General features: G+C 46.8%; 1 protein-coding gene across 4 annotated transcripts in view; it reads left to right on the forward strand.

Moving 5' to 3' along the window:
• LOC143764880 (membrane-spanning 4-domains subfamily A member 4A-like) overlaps positions 1-20,635 on the forward strand; it is a 328,843-nt gene that overhangs the window by 228,955 nt on the left and 79,253 nt on the right. For 2 of the 4 annotated variants that reach the window (XM_077250944.1, XM_077250945.1), the window contains exon 6: positions 14,145-14,267. The exons of the other annotated variants lie outside the window; for them this stretch is intronic. In XM_077250944.1, coding sequence (XP_077107059.1) covers positions 14,145-14,267 — 123 coding nt within the window. The remainder of the gene's footprint in view (positions 1-14,144; positions 14,268-20,635) is intronic. 4 annotated transcript variants of the gene reach the window in all.

Raw genomic sequence — 20,635 nt, forward strand, 5'->3', positions numbered from 1 at the left:
AAGACACTGGATTTGAGTTTATGTTTCGCTGCTATAATTCAGTGGTGTAGTCTGGCCCAATCCAGCCCTTGTTCATTTTTATAAGAGTCAGCCTGTCAGGATTTTCAGTTGACAGGCACATGCGCTTATCAGTTATAATTCCACCAGTGGCGCTAAATACCTGCTCTGACAAAATGCTGGTGGCAAGCCAGGATCTTCAAGGCATAGAGAGACAGTTCATGCCACGCATCCAGCTTGGATACCCAATAATTATAAGGTACAGAGGAATCATGGAGGACATTGGTACGGCCAGCAAGGTACTCCATCTGCATTTTCCAAAATTTAGCACTCCTTGTGAGAGTACCCCACGCCTCAGGGCCAGTGCGATGGGAGGGTCTGAGAAAAGTCTTAAAGAATTTTGCAATTGTTCACCTGCCTCTGCTTGATTGGAGTTGTGTCTCTCTCGCCTGTACTCCTTGGTTGTCCAGCGAACTGTGATATCTGCTGCCAAAGTTTTCAGATGGGAATTTTTATAATAATTCCGCAGCAAGGGCCCTCTTGTACCGCACCATTTTAGTACACCTGTCTGCCTCTGGAATAAGAGATAGAAAGTTCTCCATGTAGCGTGGGTCTAGAAGTGTCAGGAACCAGTAATGACTGTCATCCAAAATTTTGAGAATATGAGGGTCACGGGAAAGGCAGCGTAACATAAAATCAGCCATGCGTGCCTGACTACTAACAGGCAAGACTTCTGTGTCCTCGCCAAGTGGACGACTGACCATGCTCTCCTCCTCCTCCACCTCCTCCATGTTCTCAGGCCATCCATGCAGAACAGATGGTATGACAGTTGTGCTTGTAGTACCATCTATAGAGCATGAAACTAGCTCCTGTTCTTCCTCCTCATCTTCCTCATTGTGAGGATCCATCAGCTCTTTCCTGTGGTCGCATGCTACATAACGCGGTAATTGCAATCTATCTGTACCCTACCCTTGTACTACACTCCTGACTTATATCTGCTTTTGTAAATACAGTACAGATCAAAAGTTTGGACACACCTTCTCATTTAAATATTTTCCTGTTTTTTCATGACTATGAAAATTGTACATTCACACTGAAGGCATCAAAACTATGAATTAACACATGTGGAATTATATACTTAACAAAAAAGTGTGAAACAACTGAAAATATGTATTATATTCTAGGTTCTTCAAAGTAGCCACCTTTTGCTTTGATGACTGCTTTGCACACTCTTGACATTCTCTTGATGAGCTTCAAGAGGTAGTCACCGGAAATGGTCTTCCAACAATCTTGAAGGAGTTCCCAGAGATGCTTAGCACTTGTTGGCCCTTTTGCCTTCACTCTGCGGTCCAGCTCACCCCAAACCATCTCGGTTGGGTTCAGGTATGTTGACTGTGGAGGCCAGGTCATCTGGCGTAGCACCCCATCACTCTACATCTTGGTCAAATAGCCCTTACACAGCCTGGAGGTGTGTTTGGGGTCATTGTCCTGTTAAAAAATAAATGATGGTCCAACTAAATGCAAACCAGATGGAATAGCATGCTGCTGCAAGATGCTGTGTTTGCCATGCTAGTTCAGTATGCCTTCAATTTGGAATAAATCCCCAATAGTGTCACCAGCAAAACACCCCCACACCATCACACCTCCTCCTCCATGCTTCACGGTGGGAACCAGGCATGTAGAGTCCATCCGTTCACGTTTGCGTCGCACAATGACACTGTGCTTGGAACCAAAGATCTCAAATTTAGAGTCATCAGACCAAAGCACAGATTTCCACTGGTCTAATGTCCATCCTTGTGTTCTTTAGCCCAAACAAGTCTCTTCTGCTTGTTGCCTGTCCTTACCAGTGGTTTCCTAGCAACTATTTTACCATGAAGGCCTGCTGCACAAAGTCTCCTCTTAACAGTTGTTGTAGAGATGTGTCTGCTGCTAGAACTCTATGTGGCATTGACTTGGTCTCTAATCTGAGCTGCTGTTAACCTGCGATTTCTAAGGCTGGTGACTCAGATAAACTTATCCACAGAAGCAGAGGTGACTGCTCAACACAACTGATGGTCCCAACCCCATTTATAAGGCAAGAAATCCCACTTATTAAACCTGACAGGGCACAACTGTGAAGTGAAAACCATTTCCGGTGACTACCTCTTGAAACTCACCAAGAGAATGCCAAGAGTGTGCAAAGCAGTCATCAAAGCAAAAGGTGGCTACTTTGAAGAACCTAGAATATAAGACATATTTTCAGTTGTTTCACACTTTTTTGTTAAGTATATAATTCCACATGTGTTAATTCGTAGTTTTGATGCCTTCAATGTGAATTTACAATTTTCATAGTCATGAAAATACAGAAAAATCTTTAAATGAGAAGGTGTGTCTAAACTTTTGGTCTGTGTTGTGAGTTCCGTTCTCGGGCTCCCTCCTGTGGTCGTGAGTGGTACTTCGGTGAGTTCTGTCTGTGAGCTCCCTCTGGTGGCTGTGTGTGGAGCTACTAGCCATTGAGGTTTGTTCCTCACCTGGTCTCGTTTACTGCTACTGGCTTCTCTATTTAACTCCACTCAGATCGTTAGTGCATGCCAGCTGTCGATGTCCTTGCACTGGTTCAGATCTCTCTTGGACCTTTCTGAGGACCTGTCTACTTCAGCAGAAGCTAAGTTCCTGCTTGTTCATTTGTTGCATATTGTTTTTCTTGCAAAGTTCTAGTCCAGCTTGCTATTATGAAATTGCCTGGCTAGCTGGAAGCTCTGGGGGTGCAGAGTGGCACCACCGCACCGTGAGTCGGTGCGGGGGTCTTTTTTGCACACTCTGCGTGGCTTTTGTAGTCTTTTTGTGTTGACCGCAAAGATCCCTTTTCTATCCTCAATCTGTGTAGTTAGACTGGCCTCCTTTGCTAAAACCTATTTCATCCCTGTGTTTGTGATTTCCTCTTAACTCACAGTCAATACTTGTGGGGGGCTGCTTTTACCTTTGGGGAATTTCTCTGAGGCAAGTGAAGCTTTGTTTCCTTTCTTTAGGGGTAGTTAGCTCTTAGGCTGTGAAGAGGCGTCTAGGCAGAGTCAGGCACGCTCCATGGCTATTTCTAGTGTGTGTTGATAGGAGTAGTGTTTGCGGTCAGCAGAGTTCCCATTTCCCCAGAGCTCGTCCCGATTCCGTGTTTAACTATCAGGTCATTCCGGGTGCACCTAACCACCAGGTCCAAAACAGTACAGCTGGACCACAAAGTGTTAATGCATCTCAATAGAGGGAAAAGAGAAGTTCTGAGACCATTTTTTTTTTCCTCTGCAGTGTGTTTTGTCTTTCTTTTCCCCTTAAACTCTGGGTGGTTCAGGACTCAGGTGTAGATATGGACATTCAAGGTCTGTCCTCTAGTGTGGATCAACTCACTGCAAGGGTACAAAACATTCAAGATTATGTAGTTCAGAATCCGATGTTGGAGCTTAGAATTCCAATTCCTGATTTGTTTTCTGGGGATAGATCTAAATTTCTGAATTTCAAAAATAATTGTAAACTGTTTCTTGCTCTGAAACCCTGCTCTTCTGGTGACCCTATTCAGCAAGTAAGAATCATTATTTCTTTGTTGCGTGGCGACCCTCAAGACTGGGCATTCGCCCTGGCGCCAGGAGATCCTGCATTGCGTAATGTAGATGCGTTTTTTCTGGCGGTGGAATTCCTTTATGATGAACCAAATTCTGTGGATCAGGCAGAGAAAATTTTGCTGGCTTTGTGTCAGGGTTAGGATGAAGCAGAGGTATATTGCCAGAAGTTCAGAAAGTGGTCTGTGCTTACTCAGTGGAATGAGTGTGCCCTGGCAGCAATTTTCAGAAAGGGTCTTTCTGAAGCCCTTAAGGATGTTATGGTGGGGTTCCCCACGCCTGCTGGTCTGAATGAATCAATGTCCTTGGCCATACAGATCGATCGGCGCTTACGTGAGCGCAAAACTGTGCACCATTTGGCGGTATCCTCTGAGCAGAGGCCTGAGCCTATGCAATGTGATAGGACTTTGACCAGAGCTGAACGGCAAGAACACAGACGTCAGAATGGGCTGTGTTTTTACTGTGGTGACTCCATTCATGCTATCTCGGATTGTCCTAAGCTCACTAAGCGATTCGCTAGGTCCGTCACCATTGGTACTGTACAGCCTAAATTTCTTTTGTCCGTTACTCTGATTTGCTCTTTGTCATCCTATTCTGTTATGGCATTTGTGGATTCAGGCGCTGCCCTGAATTTGATGGACTTAGAGTTTGCCAGGCGCTGTGGTTTTTTCTTGGAGCCCTTGCAGCATCACATTCCTTTGAGGGGAATTGATGCCACGCCTTTGGCCAAGAATAAGCCTCAGTACTGGACCCAGTTGACCATGTGCATGGCTCCTGCGCATCAGGAGGATATTCGCTTTTTGGTGTTTCATACTTTGCATGATGTGGTCGTGTTGGGTTTGCCATGGCTGCAGGTCCATAATCCAGTATTGGATTGGAAATCAATGTCGGTGTCCAGTTGGGGTTGTCAAGGGGTACATGGGGATGTTCCATTGTTGTCAATTTCTTCCTCCACTCCTACTGAAGTTCCTGCGTTTTTGTCGGATTACCAGGATGTATTTGATGAGCCCAAATCTAGTGCCCTACTTCCTCATAGGGATTGTGATTGTGCTATTAATTTGATTCCTGGTAGCAAGTTCCCTAAGGGACGACTTTTCAATTTGTCTGTGCCAGAACGCGCCGCTATGCGGAGTTATATAAAGGAGTCCTTGGAGAAGGGGCATATTCGCCCGTCGTCGTCACCATTGGGAGCAGGGTTCTTTTTTGTGGCCAAGAAGGATGGTTCTCTGAGACCTTGTATAGATTACCGCCTTCTTAATAAAATCACGGTCAAATTTCAGTACCCTTTGCCTCTACTGTCTGATTTATTTGCTCTGATTAAGGGGGCTAGTTGGTTCACCAAGATAGATCTTCGAGGGGCGTATAATCTCGTACGTATTAAACAGGGCGATGAATGGAAAACAGCATTTAATACGCCCGAGGGCCATTTTGAGTACCTGGTGATGCCATTCGGCCTTTCTAATGCTCCCTCTGTGTTTCAGTCCTTTATGCATGACATCTTCCGAAAGTATCTGGATAGATTCATGATCGTATATTTGGATGATATTTGGTATTTTCGGATGATTGGGAGTCCCATGTGAAGCAGGTCAGAATGGTGTTCCAGGTCCTTCGTGCTAATTCCTTGTTTGTGAAGGGATCTAAATGTCTCTTTGGAGTTCAGAAGGTTTCCTTTTTGGGCTTCATTTTTTCCCCTTCTACTATCGAGATGGATCCTGTTAAAGTCCAGGCTATTTATGATTGGACTCGGCCTACATCTGTGAAGAGCCTTCAGAAATTTCTGGGCTTTGCCAATTTTTACCGTCGCTTCATCGCTAATTTTAGTGTTGTTAAACCGTTGACTGATTTGACCAAGAAGGGTGCTGATGTGGTGAATTGGTCCTCTGCGGCCGTTGAGGCTTTTCAGGAGTTGAAACGTCGTTTCTCTTCGGCTCCTGTGTTGTGTCAGCCAGATGTTTCGCTCCCTTTTCAGGTCGAGGTTGATGCTTCGGAAATTGGAGCAGGGGCTGTTTTGTCTCAGAGAAGTTCTGATTGCTCTGTAATGAAGCCATGTGCTTTCTTTTCTAGAAAGTTTTCGCCTGCTGAGCGTAATTATGATGTTGGCAATCGGGAGTTGTTGGCTATGAAGTGGGCATTCGAGGAGTGGCGACATTGGCTTGAAGGAGCCAAGCATCGCGTGGTGGTCTTGACGGATCACAAGAATCTGACTTATCTCGAGTCTGCCAAGCGGTTGAATCCTAGACAGGCTCGTTGGTCGCTGTTTTTCTCCCGTTTCGATTTTGTGGTTTCGTACCTTCCGGGTTCTAAGAATGTGAAGGCTGATGCCCTTTCAAGGAGTTTTGTGCCTGATTCTCCTGGAGTTCCTGAGCCGGCTGGTATTCTCAGAGAGGGGGTAGTTCTGTCTGCCATCTCCCCTGATTTGCGGCGGGTGCTGCAGGAGCTCCAGGCTGATAGACCTGACCGTTGTCCAGCGGAGAAACTGTTTGTCCCTGATAGATGGACTAATAGAGTTATCTCTGAGGTTCATTGTTCGGTGCTGGCCGGTCATCCTGGGATTTTTGGTACCAGAGATTTGGTTGCTAGGTCCTTTTGGTGGCCTTCCTTGTCGCGGGATGTGCGTTCTTTTGTGCAGTCTTGTGGGACTTGTGCTCGAGCTAAGCCCTGCTGTTCTCGTGCCAGTGGGTTACTTTTGCCCTTGCCGGTCCCGAAAAGGCCCTGGACGCATGTTTCCATGGATTTTATTTCAGATCTTCCTGTTTCTCAAAGGATGTCGGTCATCTGGGTGGTTTGTGATCGCTTCTCTAAAATGGTCCATTTGGTACCCTGTTGTGAACTGTATTTCTTGGCTCCCTCTTGTGATCACTAGTGGTATGACACTTTGATTGTCTTTCTCCAGGTTGGTACCCACCTGGTTTATTAGGCCTTGGGTGTTCCTATTTAGACTTCCTGGAATCTCAGTCTAGGGCCTGGAATCGATGTAATCAGTCTATGTCTGTTTTTTCCTGACTCCTGGTCCTCTGATTATTGCAAGAAAAGCTAAGTCCGCTTTCTTATTTTGGTTTATTACATTTGTTCTTATTTTATTCCAGCTTGTACAAAATGTGATTCCTGTTTTTGCTGGAAGCTCTAAGGGGGCTGATATTCTCCCCCCACAGCGTTAGTTGGTGCGGGGGTTCTTGGATATTCAGCGTGGATATTTTTGTAGGGTTTTTGCTGACCGCATAAGTCCGCTTCCTATTTTCTGCTATTAATTAGTGGGCCTCTCTTTGCTAAATCTAGTTCATACTTACGTTTGTCTTTTCTTCTTACCTCAAAGTTATTATTTGTTGGGGGCTTGTATATTAACTTTGGGGTCCTTTCTCTTGAGGCAAGTGAGGTCTTATTTTCTCTGAAAGGGTTAGTTAGTTCTCCGGCTGGTGCGAGACGTCTAGAACCAACGTAGGTACGTTCCCCGGCTGCTTCTAGTTGTTGTGCTAGGATCAGGTATACGGTCAGCCAAGTTACCACCTCCCTATGAGCTGGTTTTTGTGTTTGCGGACTTAGCTTTTCTTGCAAAAATCAGAGGACCAGGAGTCAGGAGAAAACAGACATAGACTGATTACATCGATTCCAGGCACTAGACTGAGATTCCAGGAAGTCTAAATAGGAACACCCAAGGCCTAACGAACCAGGTGGGTACCAACCTGGAGAAAGACAATCAAAGTGTCATACCGCTAGTGATCACAAGAGGGAGCCAAGAAATACAGTTCACAACAGTACCCTTGCCTAAATTGCCTTCTTCCTCTGATTTGGTTCCATTATTTTTCCAACATGTGGTTCGTTTGCATGGCTTTCCGGAGAACATCGTGTCTGACAGAGGTTCCCAGTTTGTTTCAAGGTTTTGGCGGTCCTTTTGTGCTAAGATGGGCATTGATTTGTCTTTTTCTTCGGCTTTCCATCCTCAGACAAATGGCCAAACCGAACGAACCAATCAGACTTTGGAAACTTATCTGAGATGCTTTGTTTCTGCGGATCAGGATGATTGGGTGACCTTCTTGCCATTGGCTGAGTTCGCCCTTAATAATCGGGCCAGTTCGGCTACTTTGGTTTTGCCTTTTTTTTGTAATTCTGGTTTTCATCCTCGTTTTTCTTCAGGGCAGGTTGAGCCTTCGGACTGTCCTGGTGTGGATTCTGTGGTGGACAGGTTGCAACAAATTTGGACTCATGTGGTGGACAATTTGACCTTGTCCCAAGAGAAGGCTCAACGTTTCGCTAACCGCCATCGCCGTGTTGGTCCCCGACTTCGTGTTGGGGATTTGGTTTGGTTATCGTCTCGTTATGTTCCTATGAAGGTTTCTTCTCCTAAGTTTAAGCCTCGTTTCATTGGTCCTTATAAGATTTCTGAAATTCTTAATCCTGTGTCATTTTGTTTGGCCCTTCCTGCTTCTTTTGCCATCCATAATGTGTTCCATAGGTCGTTGCTGCAGAGATATGTGGCGCCTATGTTTCCCTCCGTTGATCCTCCTGCTCCGGTGTTGGTCGAGGGGGAGTTGGAGTATGTGGTGGAGAAGATTTTGGATTCTCGTATTTCGAGACGGAAACTTCAGTACTTGGTCAAATGGAAGGGCTATGGTCAGGAGGATAATTCCTGGGTTGTTGCCTCTGATGTCCATGCTGCCGATTTAGTTCGTGCCTTTCATTTGGCTCGTCCTGATCGGCCTGGGGGCTCTGGTGAGAGTTCGGTGACCCCTCCTCAAGGGGGGTACTGTTGTGAGTTCCGTTCTCGGGCTCCCTCCTGTGGTCGTGAGTGGTACTTCGGTGAGTTCTGTCTGTGAGCTCCCTCTGGTGGCTGTGTGTGGAGCTACTAGCCATTGAGGTTTGTTCCTCACCTGGTCTCGTTTACTGCTACTGGCTTCTCTATTTAACTCCACTCAGATCGTTAGTGCATGCCAGCTGTCGATGTCCTTGCACTGGTTCAGATCTCTCTTGGACCTTTCTGAGGACCTGTCTACTTCAGCAGAAGCTAAGTTCCTGCTTGTTCATTTGTTGCATATTGTTTTTCTTGCAAAGTTCTAGTCCAGCTTGCTATTATGAAATTGCCTGGCTAGCTGGAAGCTCTGGGGGTGCAGAGTGGCACCACCGCACCGTGAGTCGGTGCGGGGGTCTTTTTTGCACACTCTGCGTGGTTTTTGTAGTCTTTTTGTGTTGACCGCAAAGATCCCTTTTCTATCCTCAATCTGTGTAGTTAGACTGGCCTCCTTTGCTAAAACCTATTTCATCCCTGTGTTTGTGATTTCCTCTTAACTCAGAGTTAATACTTGTGGGGGGCTGCTTTTACCTTTGGGGAATTTCTCTGAGGCAAGGAAGGCTTTGTTTCCTTTCTTTAGGGGTAGTTAGCTCTTAGGCTGTGAAGAGGCGTCTAGGCAGAGTCAGGCACGCTCCACGGCTATTTCTAGTGTGTGTTGATAGGAGTAGTGTTTGCGGTCAGCAGAGTTCCCATTTCCCCAGAGCTCATCCCGATTCCGTGTTTAACTATCAGGTCATTCCGGGTGCACCTAACCACCAGGTCCATAACAGGTCTGTACTGTATATACCTATATATTTCTAGTGTGCTTTTTGGCGATTAAATATAAAATGAATCTTGGGCTGCTCTTTTATCTCGATTCACAAATCTCCACGTCCGCATGCTCAGTTAGTTATTATACACTAACCCGGGTTGGTTTCTAACCCGATTTAAGCCTTTGTCGGATGGGGCTTATATCGAACAAGCAACTGGTGGCAGCATACCATACTGTGTTAGTGAGGAACTCTGATAGTGACAGCCAGGAGGTTTGCATATATGTCCCCAGTCTGCACTGGTGATATTTATCCCCCTCATTGGTAGCACCTCAATAACTCATACCTAAAAGGGAAGCCTTTCCGGTGACTATTTGCAGTCGGTGCAGTTCCCTGACTGACCTGGGGTAAGTGGTGGCGTCAAAGAGCTGATCCCTGTTGGGTCCTTCTCTCCCCTCCCCGGAGGTGAGTGAAGTCAACACACCCCTACTACTGTCAAAAAGCGCTATTAACCTGCAGATATGGGGTAAATCTGATATCAGGTAAATCTGCAAGTTATTGGTGTTAAAGAGATGCTTGGCCTACAGGGTAGAAATAGTCTCTATTTAAGATGGTAGACAGTGAGTCTTGTTCCACCCCAGAAGACGTCAAGGCAAGGTGCTAATGGCTATTGTTGTGTGAAATATATTTTCTTTTGTTAACAATTGTTAATTTCTTTGTGGGCTGCAGTACTAACCAACTAACCAACTACTATAAGGGTACCGTCTCACAGTGGCACTTTGGTCGCTACGACGGTACGATCCGTGACGTTCCAGCGATATCCATACGATATCGCTGTGTCTGACACGCAGCAGCGATCAGGGACCCTGCTGAGAATCGTACGTCGTAGCAGATCGTTTGGAACTTTCTTTCATCGCTGGATCTCCCGCTGTCATCGCTGGATCGTTGTGTGTGACAGCGATCCAGCGATGCGTTCGCTTGTAACCAGGGTAAACATCGGGTTACTAAGCGCAGGGCCGCGCTTATTAACCCGATGTTTACCGTGGTTACCAGCGTAAAAGTAAAAAAAACAAAAACCGTACATACTCACATTCCGGTGTCCTTCAGGTCCCTTGCCGTCTGCTTCTCGCTCTGACTGACTGCCGGCCGGAAAGTGAGAGCAGATCACAGCGGTGACGTCGCCGCTGTGCTCTGTACTGCCTTACGGCCGGGAGTCAGTCAGAGCGGGAAGCAGACTGCAAGGGACCTGAAGGACACCGGAATGTGAGTATGTACGTTTTTTTTTTTTTACTTTTACGCTGGTAACCACGGTAAACATCGGGTTAGTAAGTGCGGCCCTGCGCTTAGTAACCCGATGTTTACCCTGGTTACCCGGGGACCTCGGCATCGTTGGTCGCTGGAGAGCGGTCTGTGTGACAGCTCCCCAGCGACCACACAACAACTTTCCAACGATCACGGCCAGGTCGTATCGCTGGTCGTGATCTTTGGTAAATCGTTTTGTGAGACGGTACCCTAAGATGTCCCTGTTGTCCTTTTCACTATTGTACAGATCTGGGTGAAAGGTTAAGTTTTGCCCAGCAACAGTGGAACAGAGACAGTTATGTGAGAGTTAACTTTAAGGATGGCCCATAGTGGGTAGGAGGTTTGGGAATCTCTGGGTAGCTTCAGAAACACTAAGAGATTAGTCAGTTTAAGTTAAGAAGGGAAGTGAGTGTGCAGAGTTTTGGAGAGGAGCAGAACTCGTGTGGAGCTGAAAGTTACAAGGCAACAAGAACCATTACAGAATTTTAGAGGTGACTGCGATCCAGTCCAGCAGGCAAGTGAGTGTAAAGGTACCGTCACACTAGACGATATCGCTAGCGATCCGTGACGTTGCAGCGTCCTGGCTAGCGATATCGTTTAGTTTGACACGCAGCAGCGATCAGGATCTTGCTGTGATGTCGCTGGTCGTTGAAGAAAGTTCAGAACTTTATTTGGTCGACAGATCGGCGTTTATCGTTAGGTTTGACACCAAAAGCAACGATACCAGCGATGTTTTACGCTGGTAACCAGGGTAAACATCGGGTTGCTAAGTGCAGGGCCGCGCTTAGTAACCCGATGTTTACCCTGGTTACCAGCGTAAAAGTAAAAAAAACAAACAGTACATACTCACCTGCGTGTCCCCCGCCGTCCGCTTCCCACACTGACTGAGCGCCGGGACCGGAAAGTGAAACCACAGCACAGCGGTGACGTCACCGCTCTGCTGTTAGGGCCGGCGCTCACAGTCAGTGCGGGAAGCGGACGCCGGGGGACGTGCAGGTGAGTATGTACTGTTTGTTTTTTTTACTTTTACGCTGGTAACCAGGGTAAACATCGGGTTACTAAGCGCGGCCCTGCGCTTAGCAACCCGATGTTTACCCTGGTTACCTGGGGACCTCGGCATCGTTGGTCGCTGGAGAGCGGTCTGTGTGACAGCTCTCCAGCGACCAAACAGCGACGCTGCAGCGATCGGCATCGTTGTCTGTATCGCTGTAGCGTCGCTTAGTGTGACGGTACCTTAACTCCTTAGTGGGAAAAATAAATAAAGAGTTGAGTCCAGTATTGGCCAGACGTGTGAGGTCCTTTAAAGGGAACCTGTCACCTGAATTTGGCGGGACAGGTTTGCGGTCATATGGGTGGGGTTTTCGGGTGTTTGAGCAGGCGTGTACTACGGAGGACCCAGCATGAACTTCAATACAATATTGCGGCCAGCATGCAGCCAGCAGGTAAGGAAAGGGTGAGTCAAACACCCGAAAACCCCGCCCATATGACCGTAAACCTGTCCCGCCAAATTCAGGTGAAAGGTTCCCTTTAACAAAGGGTGCTGCTCAGCTGAGGACACAGAAGATGGAAGCTGCTCTAGGAGTAGCCCTTGTAAGGCATCACAGACTGCTATTTGGGTGCAGGGTTAACCGCAGGATGTATTGACCCTTGTGTCCCTGTACTGGGAAAAAGGTGTTTTGTCTCATTTGCTCTGCTTGTTTACAGTCCACATATAAAGTGCTATCATCAGAAACCGATAACAACATACCTCTGTATGAGACAGAAGAAGTTGTAAAGTGTACTGCCTGCTGCCTTGTGTACTTAAGTGTGTTGCCAAGTAAAGAGTGCCTTGTTTTTAATAATGTGCCTCTTGTCCTTGTCTTGAAGTCTAATGGACCTGGTAAGGAGTGGAATGGAACAGGCCTGAAGGTGAAAATGCCAATAGCAACACTGCCTATACACACACACACTAAGAACTCCAAGCTGTAACCTCATCTAATGTACAACACCATGGAATTAATGGTGCTATATAAATAAATAATAATAATAATAACTCTTGTGTTTTCTGTAAAAATGTGCCAGGGGTCAGACACATGACACTCACCTACGGCTACCACCTAATACACTGTTTCACCTATACCAACCGGCAGCCACCAGCTTTCAGTTAAAGAGGTCAAAGTGCTATGGCTCAGCTGACAGCCAGCTCCATATTGCAGTAATGTAGAGTCAGTTGTCAGTCAGTGGTGGGGCGTGCTTACAGCTGCTGGTCACTATGTACTGAGAAGAGACAGAAAACTGGGCTGCCAGGAGTTGTAAAGATCATTTCCTCCTGGTAGCTAGGCTGCTTTAGAAGGATATTAACCTGCAGAATAATTAAATATCTGCAGGTTAATAGCTTTTGGGGACATCACAGGTTCCCTTTAACTGCTTTATGGTTTACGAATCCAGAAGCAGTTAAAGAAAATTACATAAGGCAGAAGATGTGCACAGCAATGTCGTTTTGACCTTGCTGTTCATTATATTCATTCTTGTGGCAGTTTTGCAGTGCTTTTTAAGTCAGATTCCAGATGGAGTCCACCTGTAAATGGCATCATGTGCACATGCCCTAATATCAGCTCATTGTCACATGAGACCACCGTGCAACCTACTATCAGTCTCAGATGCCGTAACTACAGGGCAAGCATTGCACAATCCCATGCTGGGAGGAAGTCAGACTGCACAGAAATAAGAGAATTATAAAAATACAGCAGGTACAAACTGTGCAAGCTCAATATAGATGAAAAAAAATATGATGGGCTACCTGTCACACTGGGTAAAGAGAAGCAAGGTGCACAACAGCGGGGAGAGGAAGGGGAAGCCCAAACAGTAGGAAAGTTGGGTGTGGAGACCCCTTGCCAGATCTAATAACACCTTGTCTGCCCTAAACATCCCTAAATAGGTTCTGCACCTATTGCCGAGCAGGAACCTAATCCCTGCCTGACTCTAGTGATAGGCCCTGGACAGGGAGGGGATGGGGTGGAAAAACAAGGGAATACAATTAGCTTGAGAAGACCACCAAGATATCATGTCAGCAATCATCCGAGAGTACTTCAAGAAGACACTATCCGATTGCAAGTACTTCCAACCAAAACAGAGGGAAATTGAGCTGACACCAGCACCTTGCTGAAGAGACTGGAGGTATTTAAACCTTCAGCAAGGATGTGCTAATTAGCAGCAGAAGGTGGAGGTAACTGTTGGTTCCTAGGGGGAGAAAAATATCACACCATAACAGAGATACAAAAATCAAGAAGGTACTTGTAGAGCTAATTGCAATGACCTTCTACAGGTGGATCCAGGATGACTGTCTGACTGTCACACCTGACACACCCATGACACTACCATGATGTAAGATGGTGAATAAAAGCATTTTTAAGTTGCTTGATTATTCAGATTTTTGTTTTAGTAAACCAGTAAACCATATAAAATTAGCAAATAATAGTTAATATGTGCCCATAACATTTTTCCTTCTTTTCTAGCATAGTAGATAAGATACAAGGGTATACACAACACTGCCAGGATATTATGGTCAGTAGATAAACGGTAGTTGCCTGCAAATGACATGGTTCTTTTGGGCTACATAATCTCACATGGGTGAGATAAACAGTAAATAAAATAAATCAACTTCATTATTGCCTGTAATATAAAAGTCAATTAACCATGTGTCGTAAAACTCTTCATTTGTCAGTGATTTTTGTTTTGTTTTTGCAGTACGGTGGATATGCAGTGTTGTCTATCCTTCTAATTATAAATGTGTTGCTATTTTGTGTGTCCTTATCCATCTCCGTTTTTGGATGTCGTTCTCTGTCACAGGTTTCTTCAAACAGTCCTCAGGTAAGAGTACAGACTAATCACACTAGATAAAATATGTCGATATTGTGAACTGATTAGGGAATTACCGTAGCTCACAGGATCATCATCTCTATGTTTAGACTGGGTGCTTCAGGCACACTAAGGCAGAGTTCACACCAGACAGGTTTGGTACAAAAGGCTGCAACCACATTTATTAGTTGCATACAACAGCAAAACAAAATACTAAGGAAAACTATACAATCAAATTTCTGACTCATCAGAATTAAGACTTGTGCATAACAATCACTTTACCGATTTTCCAGGAGCACAGAGAGCCATTAACTTGTGGACTTCTTGGCCTGTTATACCATACCTGAGCATTGAACATGATTAGCCACAGTCATCACCAATATGGCTAAATGGAGCAGAAACATTCACAGTTCCCTCTACCAAACTGCCTGACTGGTTTATTTACACCATACAAGACCGGAGCCTATGGGAAATATACACATCATCAACCACTTCTCCCCTGGTCCTATTACAATATCTACTAGGTATTCACCAAAACCATCCATATTAGTAAACCAATCGGAAATATAGCCTACCAATGTACTACATCAACCTATCAAAGAGTACAATGGTCTGCTCAAGCTGAGATGTATGGCCGACCGCAGCTTTTACACTTTTCTGAAGTGGCATCCACAACAATCAGCTATTAAGTGATTGACCTTTAGTTGTAAAATGCATTCTCTTCATTGGACAATACCTTAATCTCCTTATTTTTAATTAATCAAGAGTTTTTTAAAATCACACATTGATAATGCCATCCAACTATACAGTACAGTTACATTGTTGAATTTCAAAACTTAAAGGTCCATTTACGCGGACCGACCTGTGGCACAATACAACCACCAGTAGGTAAATTTTTACTGATCAGCAGTCATTTAATAGACATTTAATAGGTCACTCAGTGCTCATGGGCTGTCATAGCTCTTGGCAGTATGAGTCCTGTTTACAGTTCAAGTATAGGGTGAGACATCATTATATCCCTTATCATTGTTCTCTCACAGGTATTGCAGCAGTGTTGCACAACAATTATTTTGATGAGCTATCTTAAATGGGTTATCCAATACTAGAACAACCCCTTCTTGATCTAAATGTTTGACTCCGATAAAATAAAAAAGCTTATACTCACACGCCGGGTCGGGTCGTCCCCACATGGCTGCTTGGAGGCCGCCATGTCTGTCCCTTCTTCTAGATCGTCTTCCCGCATTCTCTTTCGTGGGCGGCCTCGTGTCCATGGTCTCCACCCTCCAAAGAGGATAAGAAGGCGGACCTCAGCTGCTGACGGACACGTCCTCAAAATACAGTAACATTTAGACTGGGCGACCATTGTCTTTCGCGCTCTTCAGCTTGTCTACACCCACTTCCACGCCCTTCTTCTTCTCCTGCACTCCTCTTAGCGCTGTAATGGCGGCGGTTTTGGCGGGAAGTGGCAATACACAGTCTTTGTAATGAGTCTCAGTTCAAGCACAATTCGGACACTGTTCCAAGGCACACATGACCTGATTCTTCAGGCTTAAGTAGATCCTGTTCGTGACGCCAAGTTGAAGCGCCCCCAGACGCAGGGCCGTGGGGTACTCGATACCGGGCCTCTCTGTCTCGGTCCTGGGGTTGTCACGGTGGCTAGACCCGGTCCGTGACCCTACTAAGGGGCGTCCAATAAAAGATGTATCGGTGATGCGTGATGCAAGTCGCGATGAATAACGAGGACACAGGGTTGCAGTCTCTTTGCCTCTTTACTGAAGGCTTCAGGATCCACAATCCAGAGTACTGCTAACAGGGCTGACTGAGACCGGCCGGTCCGAAGGCACATCCAGAGTTTCCTTTGCAGGTGGAAATCAGTGCCTACCTTCTAGCGCCTGTGTGTTGTAGTACCTCCCTGCTGAGCACCACGGGATAGTCCTCACAACTGTTGTGTCTGTTTCTGATGTTCTTCTCTCACAACTCGTATCTATTCTGATGTTCTTTCTCCGTCCCCCAGATGATATGGATAGGACGCACCCGTATGACGGGTAGGCCTGGAGTTCTTCCGGGACCCTAGCGTCGCCCCTCTCCCACAATTGCCCCCTATGTCTGCTTAGGTGATTTAGGTGAGGCAGCCAACCTATAATTAACTGCCCTGCCGCTGTTTGAAGTAATGCTTGGAGCCAAATACTTCCTCGGCGTTCCAGCCACCGGCTACGCGCCTCAGTAGGATGTTGCCACGATCTCAAGGCACGACTCCTACTGGCTTTATCTCCTTTTTGCTGCGATCTCATTTCTCTCTTCACAGTAAACCTCGCTTCGTTTCCTTGCTTAGGATGCCACCGCAACGGGTGCAGGCACAGCTCTGTAACGTTCTGTTCTGTTCGCTAGGCCACTGTCAGGATCCCACCCCTGACAGAGACCCCCCTGAATCTTCCTCCGCAACACCCTGTGCCACAGGATGTTGCCTGGATCCAACTCAGTCAGCTTCTGACTCACTTCCTATCCGGCCCCCAGTTTTACCAGATTGTGAGGAGTGGCCTAACACATAGAACCCTTTGCTCCCCCTGGTGGCCAGCATGTGACGTGTAATGCGTGACTGTGATACCTGGTCAGGTGAACTCCTTAAGTGCCATCAGATGTACCATCACTCCCCTTAGTGGCGGAGCGTCAGTACTGCAACGACCAGGACTCTGGGGCACTGCACTCCCCCCGGTTAAATCCAGTACTCCCGGAATGGGAAGAAAACAACAATACATGTCAGCAAAAGACATACAAAATTTTGAAATGCAATGAACAAGTAAATATAACAGTGCTTCTCTTTGTGGGAGGTGAGGACTCTTGAACGTTGCAAACAAAACATGGTTAAATATTTTTAAATAACATACTATAAATAACTTCTATTACCCAGCTGGGTATTCTACTAAGTGCAAATTCTGAACAATAATTTAACTTTTCCTTTAAGGGCATATAAGCTGAACCCACTAAAGGCTTACTATAAAACTCTAAATTATAAATTAACTTTTTATTTATTTCTCTCTTCTAAGTGCAACACTCTTCTTTTTACCCTCTGATTTTTCATATGCAGGACCGCCTGTCTATCTGCCCAGGCCTACTGCCTCTTTTCTTAGTACAGGATCAATTAACCATCTCTCTATGGCTCTCAGGAGGACTCACTAACTAACCCCTACGGGTTTATTTTATTGAAATTCGGCTTTCAACTCTTTCCTGTCCTCATTCTCTAGTAACATTATTAAACATTCTCTATAACTATCTAACTAACTACATATTACTTCTATGTAAAACTTTATTACCATCTACTTTCTTTAAGGCAACATTATACTTTAAGTGCAACTGGTGAACGTTCCCTTTAAGGGGGAACCAAGTCTCTCTGAGGTAATGCAGACTCTCTCTATCTGCAAGTCCGTTTAAGGCAAGAGCTTCCATGCTGTACTCGGGAACAGTCTCTTCAAAAAGCTCTCCCTTTTGTAAAACCAGTAAAGGGCACCTTTAAAAAGGTGCAAACTATTTACAATACAGTTTGTGAACCATTCACCGTCCATGATTCGGCAGTCTTTGTAACCAATGATGAACAAAAAGCAAAAATAAAATAAAACAAGAGCAAAAATAAAAAGCAATAGGGATCCCGGGTAAACAAAGGGATCCCTTTAAGAATAACCCTGGTCGGGTGCTAGCAGCAAAGGACACGGAAGATGAACAGTTAACAAACAATATACAATTTCAGCTTTCTGCAGTTTAGGCTTATAAATCAGGAGGTGGTTTCCACCAGGGCTTTACCTCACAGGTAGCCCTCTGCGGCTTAGGAAGGCTTGGCCCCAAGTCCACCCCTCTCAGCAGAGGACGGGTGGAACTCAAGGTCACACGTTGGGTCGAGACCGCCGGATGATCCATATCACAGGTGGCAGATGGCTCCTCCACAAGGGGTCCGGTCTCCTGGGCCTCAGGGGCGGCCTGAAGAGCTGCACACCGCTGGACGTCCTGAGCCCTCCAACCAGCCCCTCGCTGCCACCGGGTGTAGACTACAGCGTCTCCAGGCTGCAAGTCGTGGTCCTCGTCAATCTCCCCATAGTAGGGTTCCACCTCGCCCCGGGCGACATGTACCTTCAGCGGCTCCCCGATCTCCTGGATAACTCCCCTTCCTTCCTGGGAGTTAAAGGTGACCACTACACCCCACTTCGGCGGAGGATCTTTCGCTTCGGCCCTCAAATCGATCATGTCCACAGGTCAGTCTTCTCTTTCCTTCTCCTTTAGCCACGCGGCCACCAGGCGCCACCGGTGCTCCATCCATGGCATCAGTTTCAGATCTCACTCCCGTGGTTCAAGCCCCGGTGACGGGGTCCGTGGGTCTTCCAAGGTCGGGTTGGGTGAAGAGGGGAACGCAGGGGACAGGCGGATCTCCGCAGAGTGGACCAGCCGGGAACTCACTCGGGCGTGGGCTTCTCGGCATCGCGCCTCCTGCCAGGCTTCAGCCGCAACCACCCATTTGTCCGGCGAGCGGCTGCCGGGTCCTCCTCTCGCAAGCAGCTCTGCAGCGGTCAGCACCCGCTGTAGCGGTGGGTCCCGGCTCACTCCCAACGTTGCGGGCTGGCGCCAGGACAGGTCGTCCCCACATGGCTGCTTGGAGGCCGCCATGTCTGTCCCTTCTTCTAGATCGTCTTCCCGCATTCTCTTTCGTGGGCGGCTTCGTCTCCACGTCCTCAGGATACAGTAACATTTAGACTGGGCGGCCATTGTCTTTTGCGCTCTTCAGCTTGTCTACACCCACTTCCACGTCCTTCTTCTTCTCCTGCGCTCCTCTTAGTGCTGTAATGGCAGCGGTTTTGGCGGGAAGTGGCAATACACAGTCTTTGTAATAAGTCTCAGTTCAAGCACAATTCGGACACTGTTCCAAGGCACACATGACCTGATTCTTCAGGCTTAAGTAGATCCTGTTCGTGACGCCAAGTTGGAGCGCCCCCAGATGCAGGGCCATGGGGTACTCGATACCGGGCCTCTCTGTCTCGGTCCTGGGGTTGTCACGGTGGCTAGACCCGGTCCGTGACCCTGCTAAGGGGCGTCCAATAAAAGATGTATTGGTGATGCGTGATGCAAGTCGCGATGAATAACGAGGACACAGGGTTGCAGTCTCTCTACCTCTTTACTGAAGGCTTCAGGATCCACAATCCAGAGTACTGATAACAGGGCTGATGGAGACCAGCCGTTCCGAAGGCACATCCAGAGTTTCCTTTGCAGGTGGAAATCAGTGCCTACCTTCTAGCGCCTGTGTGTTGTAGTACCTCCCTGCTGAGCACCACGGGATAGTCCTCACAACTGTTGTGTCTGTTTCTGATGTTCTTCTCTCACAACTCGTATCTATTCTGATGTTCTTTCTCCGTTCTCCAGATGATATGGATAGGACGCACCCGTATGACGGGTAGGCCTGGAGTTCTTCCGGGAGCCTAGCATCGCCCCTCTCCCACAATTGCCCCCTATGTCTGCTTAGGTGATTTAGGTGAGGCAGCCAACCTATAATTAACTGCCCTGCCACTGTTTGAAGTAATGCTTGGAGCCAAATACTTCCTCAGCGTTCCGGCCACCGGCTACGTGCCTCAGTAGGATGTTGTCACGTTCTCAAGGCACGACTCCTACTGGCTTTATCTCCTTTGTGCTGCGATCTCGTTTCTCATTTCTCCACAGTAAACCTCGCTTCGTTTCCTTTCTTAGGATGCCACCGCAACGGGTGCAGGCGTGGCTCCGTAACGTTCTGTTCTGTTCGCTAGGCCACTGTCAGGATCCCACCCCTGACAGAGACCCCCCTGAATCTTCCCCCGCAACACCCTCTGCCACAGGATGTTGCCTGGATCCAACCCATTCAGCTTCTGACTCACTTCCTATCCGGCCCCCAGTTTTACCAGATTGTGAGGAGTGGCCTAATACATAGAACCCTTTGCTCCCCCCGGTGGCCAGCATGTGACGTGTAATGTGTGACTGTGATACTTGGTCAGGTGAACTCCTTAAGTGCCATCAGACGTACCATCACTCCTCTTAGTGGCGGAGCGTCAGTACTGCAACGACCAGGACTCTGGGGCACTGAACTATGATTTGGGAGACAAAAATGTATTGCCACAGGTAGATCCATTCTTTTTTCTCTGATTGTATGGCGGTGAGAATTCATTCTTGTTCTAAGCTTTTGCCCTGTCTCCCCCACATACAGACCCCCAGTTTGACATTTAGTACAAATAATTAGGTGCACCACATTAGATGTGAAGCAGCTGAAATTACCTGGTATCTTGTAGTCCTGATGTGAATTGGGGATCTTTATCTTGTCCGTGGTCATTATAAATGGACAGGTGTTACTTTTTTTCTGATTGCAGGGAAAGGTA

This window comes from Ranitomeya variabilis, chromosome 4 (genome assembly GCF_051348905.1).
Source record: "Ranitomeya variabilis isolate aRanVar5 chromosome 4, aRanVar5.hap1, whole genome shotgun sequence".
NCBI lineage: Eukaryota > Metazoa > Chordata > Amphibia > Anura > Dendrobatidae > Ranitomeya > Ranitomeya variabilis.